General features: G+C 38.5%; 1 protein-coding gene across 1 annotated transcript in view; it reads right to left on the bottom strand.

Annotated features, from left to right (window-relative positions):
• The window catches only part of PLEKHH2 (pleckstrin homology, MyTH4 and FERM domain containing H2), a 115,590-nt gene that overhangs the window by 26,211 nt on the left and 84,790 nt on the right, over positions 1-4,589 (bottom strand). The window contains exon 25 of the mRNA XM_023512058.1: positions 3,284-3,381. Coding sequence (XP_023367826.1) covers positions 3,284-3,381 — 98 coding nt within the window. The remainder of the gene's footprint in view (positions 1-3,283; positions 3,382-4,589) is intronic.

Here is a 4,589-nt window from a genome sequence, read left to right as displayed (position 1 = left end):
AAAAAAAAAAAAAAAATAGCCGGGCATTGCAGCGGGTGCCTGTAGTCCCAGCTACTTGGGAGGCTGAGGCAAAAGAATTGCTTAAGCCCAAGAGTATGAGGTTGCTGCTGTTAGGTGCAACACCATGGCACTCAACCCAGGGTGACATATTGAGACTCTGTCTCAAAAAAAAAAGAAAAGAAAAGAAATCAAATTAAATAAAAACTTTAAATATGAAAAGAATTTAAATGTTAGTTTCCAAATATCATCTATGAGACCAAGTTCAAAGCCTACTAATTAGATCGTTAGCCTCTGAATCTAAATAATTAAAATTCCACAAGTTGGTAAATATACACTTAAAATTCCATGAAAAAGGGAATAGGTATTCAATTCCTGGGCTGCGTGACAGGTCACAGCCAGCTCCCCTCCTAACTGTGTCACTGAAAATTAGGGCTCATTGCCTAAGCTATTTATACACAGATGCAAAGCATGACCATATTTAGAAACAGTATTTTCTCATAGCTGTGGCTATCCAGCCATTTCAGACTTCTATTAAAAATTAAACCTTTCAATTGAGTTGTTTTTCTGATGTCAAAGATACTGTCATGAGGCTTTATTTTTAACAAGGCAATCTTCTTCATGTGTTACTCTTAACTTTCATTGTCCTTTCCCATGATGTTTGCTAGACTTGCAGCATTATCCTTATCTATCTTTCAGATCATCTTTCTCCATTTCAGCCACATTTTCCTTTTTTCTTTTTTTTTTTTGAGACAGGTTCTTACTCTGTAGTCAAGGGTAGAGTACACAGGCATCATCGAAGTTCACTGCAACCTTCATCTCCGGGGTTAACGCAACCTCTTGCCTCAGCCTCCCAAGGAGCTGGGACTACCAGCATGCGCTCCCACACCCAGATAATTTTTCTCTTTTGTGTAGAAAAGGATCTTGCCTTGTTGCTTAGGCTGGTCTCAAACTCCTGGCCTCAAGCAATACTCCAAACTTAGCTTCCCAAAGTGCTAGGATTACAGGCACAGAACACCATACCCAGACTAAATTTCATTCAATCCCAATCATAGCCATCATAATCAGAGTTAGTATACAGTAAACATTAATAAGCTATGGATTATTAGCAATAGTTTCAGAAACAGAAGTCCCTCCATTTGGTTCCAACAAAACTAAGAATCTGTTCTACATAAATATCTAAGGCAGGGTAGGTCCCGAAGCTGGCTCCTTCCACAAAGCAGGCAAAATGCAGAGGTGGAGATGAGGAGCTGTAGGTCAGTCCTTCTCACAAGGACTCAGCATGTATAAAACTTATGTGGAGATCTGTCAAAACCCAAACTCCTGGACTTCAGCCCCAAGTGTTCTGACTCAATGGGCCTGAAGAGAGGCCCAATGCTTTGCATTTCTAACATGCTTCCATGTGGTCCTGTGGCTGCCGGTGTAGGGCCCACACTTTGAGAGCTACTGCTCCAGCAGTAAACAGAATTATAATAGTCACGTGGAAGGTCCAACTCTTCCAGTCTGCTGTTCTCGCCAGTCACCAAGGGCCATGATGAAGACAACCATCAATGGAAACAGGTTCCTCCAGGAGTGGAACCTATTAGATGTCCATTATTTAAGCAATTTTGTTTATCTCTAGGAACATGTAACTTTAAAACCTTAGATACCAAAGTTGAATTGTTACCTTTTTGGTACTCAAACTCTGGTAAATCATCACAGCCCATGAGCACCTAAATAAAGAAGCTCCAAGGTTCCCAACTACCAATTTCTAAAATCAGTGGTGTTTGTTCAGATAGTGGGAGGTCTTTAGTGGCTAAGTGTATGAGGGAAGAGTACAAAATATGAATGCACCGCATTTATTTAACTGTTCCCCTGTTAATAAACATATATTTTTTCCCTCCTAATTTTTCACTGTTACGAAAAATTTGGCAAAGAAGATACTGGAATATGCTGAAATACGCCACCATTTATGTGGGTATTTCCATGAGATAGATTATTGGAAAAAGAAATACCGAACTGGATCAAAGATTATCACTTACTTTATGTCATATATTGTCTTTGCTTCTCGAATTCCAATTTTAGGTCTATACACATTTTCCAAAAGGAGGCCTCTGAATGAATTCAGTACTGCTCTAATAATTCCACCAGGCTTTTGGTCTGACATTTATAGATCTCGTAATTTATAGGGTATCAGCTTCCCATAAAACTATCAAAATCCCTTTATTTTGGTATAGTTAATGTGAATTGGTCAGTGAAGCATGTTTATTAAATACTACCTCTGCTAATAGAGAAAAGAAAAAAATTTTTTTTGAAAAAGGAAAGAAAGAAAATCTGTTCTCTGACCATATCCCAAAGTGTGTTGAAATTTATCCTTATGAAGGTATACTCGTATGCTCCAGTGCCACTGGCGTTGTCTCAATTGCTAAAACAAACCGAGCAGCCACCTTCTACGGGCCTTGAAATATCCTTTACTACCTATCGTGATGTTCCCACTGCCATCTTCCTCTGAACTTGGCATAAGCATCATTTCCTCAAAGAAGCCTCCCAATGTCTCCAGTCTAGGTAAAGCTCCTCATCACAGTACCACTCTTTTCCTTCAGAGAACTTAGTGTATCATCATATATATTCCTTAGAGCAGCAGTTCTCAACCTGTGGGTCACGACCCACAGGAACTGTATTTAAGGGTTGCAGCATTAGGAAGGTTGAGAACCACTGCCTTAGAGTGAGTATCTGGTGAACAACCTTCTTCCCAACCAAACTTAATTCCAAAAGATCAGGGACTGGGTTGGTGTCTATTACTATTTTACTCATAGCCGTGAACTAGGTGATTGGCTGAGAGTTGAAGCTCACTTCATACTGAGAGAGAAAGAATATGAGAGAATGAGAAGGAATAGATATGAATATATCACTTTCAAAAGACTGAGATAAACATAAATATATCTGCTTACTATAGATAAATAGTAAGGCATTTAAGTATTCGGTTTTCATGAAAAAATGTAATAATACTGTTAAAAGAAATTTTGAAAGTAAAAAATTCATCTTTGTATCATCTACCTTAAAAGAGAAGCTACTTTTCCCTGATCTTTGTTAAAATGCATATTTGTATAAAATATAACTGTTCATAAGGTTAAGAGCTCAGAATTAGAAACATTTGATGTGACAATTTTTATCCTATAGAAAGAATTATTTGTATAAAACAAGTGTATAAACTTTCAAAGCTATTCGGTAGGAAATTAAACTGTTCCGCATGATTTGAACACACACCGTACTCCCACTCTGGCGTTTGGATGCAGTTATTACACACCTGTTCTTGTAAGTCAGACGAACAGTTCTTGTACCTTCACATTTGCCAGGCTGCTGTTCTTTGGAAGCCTGTTCCCATTTAGAAATAATGTCACAAATCTAGAAGGAAAGTGGAAACTGAGATTTATAGGCTTTTCAATAAACAATTTTTTTTTTTTTTAATACAGAATCTCACTCTGTTGCCTAGGCTAGAGTGCCTGGGCATCAGCCTTGCTCACAGCAACCTCAGACTCCCAGGCTCTGGTGATCCTCCTGTCTCAGCCTCCCAAGTAGCTAGGACTAACGGCACCCAGCACAACACCCAGCTAATTTTTTCTGTTTTTAATAGAGACAAGGTCTCACTCTTGCTTAGGCTGGTCTTAAATGCCTAAGCTCAAGCAATCCTCCTGCCTCAGCCTCCTAGAGTGTTAGGATTACAGGCATGAGCCACCGCACCCACCCCAACCAACTTTTTTTTAAAGCCAAATATCTCTGTAGACTGAAACATTTCATTAACATGATCAAACCAAATGTATTCAAGCTTTTTATTTTTTCCAGCTTCTGTGCAGCTCTGAGTTTAGGATTTAATTACAAACTGCTCTTTGTTCCACGTCTCCTTTTGGACACACATTAACTTTGGACTGTGGCCACGCATTTTTTACTCAAAAGGAATCTTAATGCAGAACTGCATGAGACTGGAAACAAGAAGATTCCAGGGATTTTTTCATGATTTTGTCATCTTTAGAAGAAGCAACTTTTTACCTTATGAGTTTATAAAGACTGTAATAACTGAAGTTATTACAAAGAAAACTGAAATGTAAGAAAAGGGTCTAGACCCAGTCCTAGCTGTTTGATTGCAGGTAAATCATTTTCCCTTCTAGGCCGCAGTTTCCTCATTTGAAAAATAAGTATATTGTTTCTCTAGGGTCCTTTATCATTCTGTAATTCTACATTTCTAATTGTTGCCATCATTAAATGGAAACTTTGTTAAAGTTATTTTATCATGATCTGGAAAAGATTTTAAGCCCCTCCTGTGTTTCTACAGGTCCATTTCTACCCATCCTTCAAAGTCCAGTCAGGCCTTCCCTAATTCCCAGTGCTGAATTTAATCTCTCCCTCTGTGCAAAGTTTACAACACTCCTAAAGTACTTATCACTTTCAATACTAGCTTCAGATTATCAGTGTATAAGGCTGCTCTTCCCTAAGAAAATTTTAAGTTCACCCACTATGGGCAGGGATTACTTCTGGTTCTTATGAATTCCCCACAGAGGCCAGCCAGCCAAAGGACACAGTAAATTGTTTAATAAATATTGCTGAATGGGCTCGGC

Source organism: Otolemur garnettii, unplaced genomic scaffold (genome assembly GCF_000181295.1).
Source record: "Otolemur garnettii isolate 467f Iridium unplaced genomic scaffold, OtoGar3 scaffold00024, whole genome shotgun sequence".
NCBI classification, from domain to species: Eukaryota; Metazoa; Chordata; class Mammalia; order Primates; family Galagidae; genus Otolemur; species Otolemur garnettii.
This window is presented reverse-complemented; position numbering and strand designations above follow the sequence as displayed.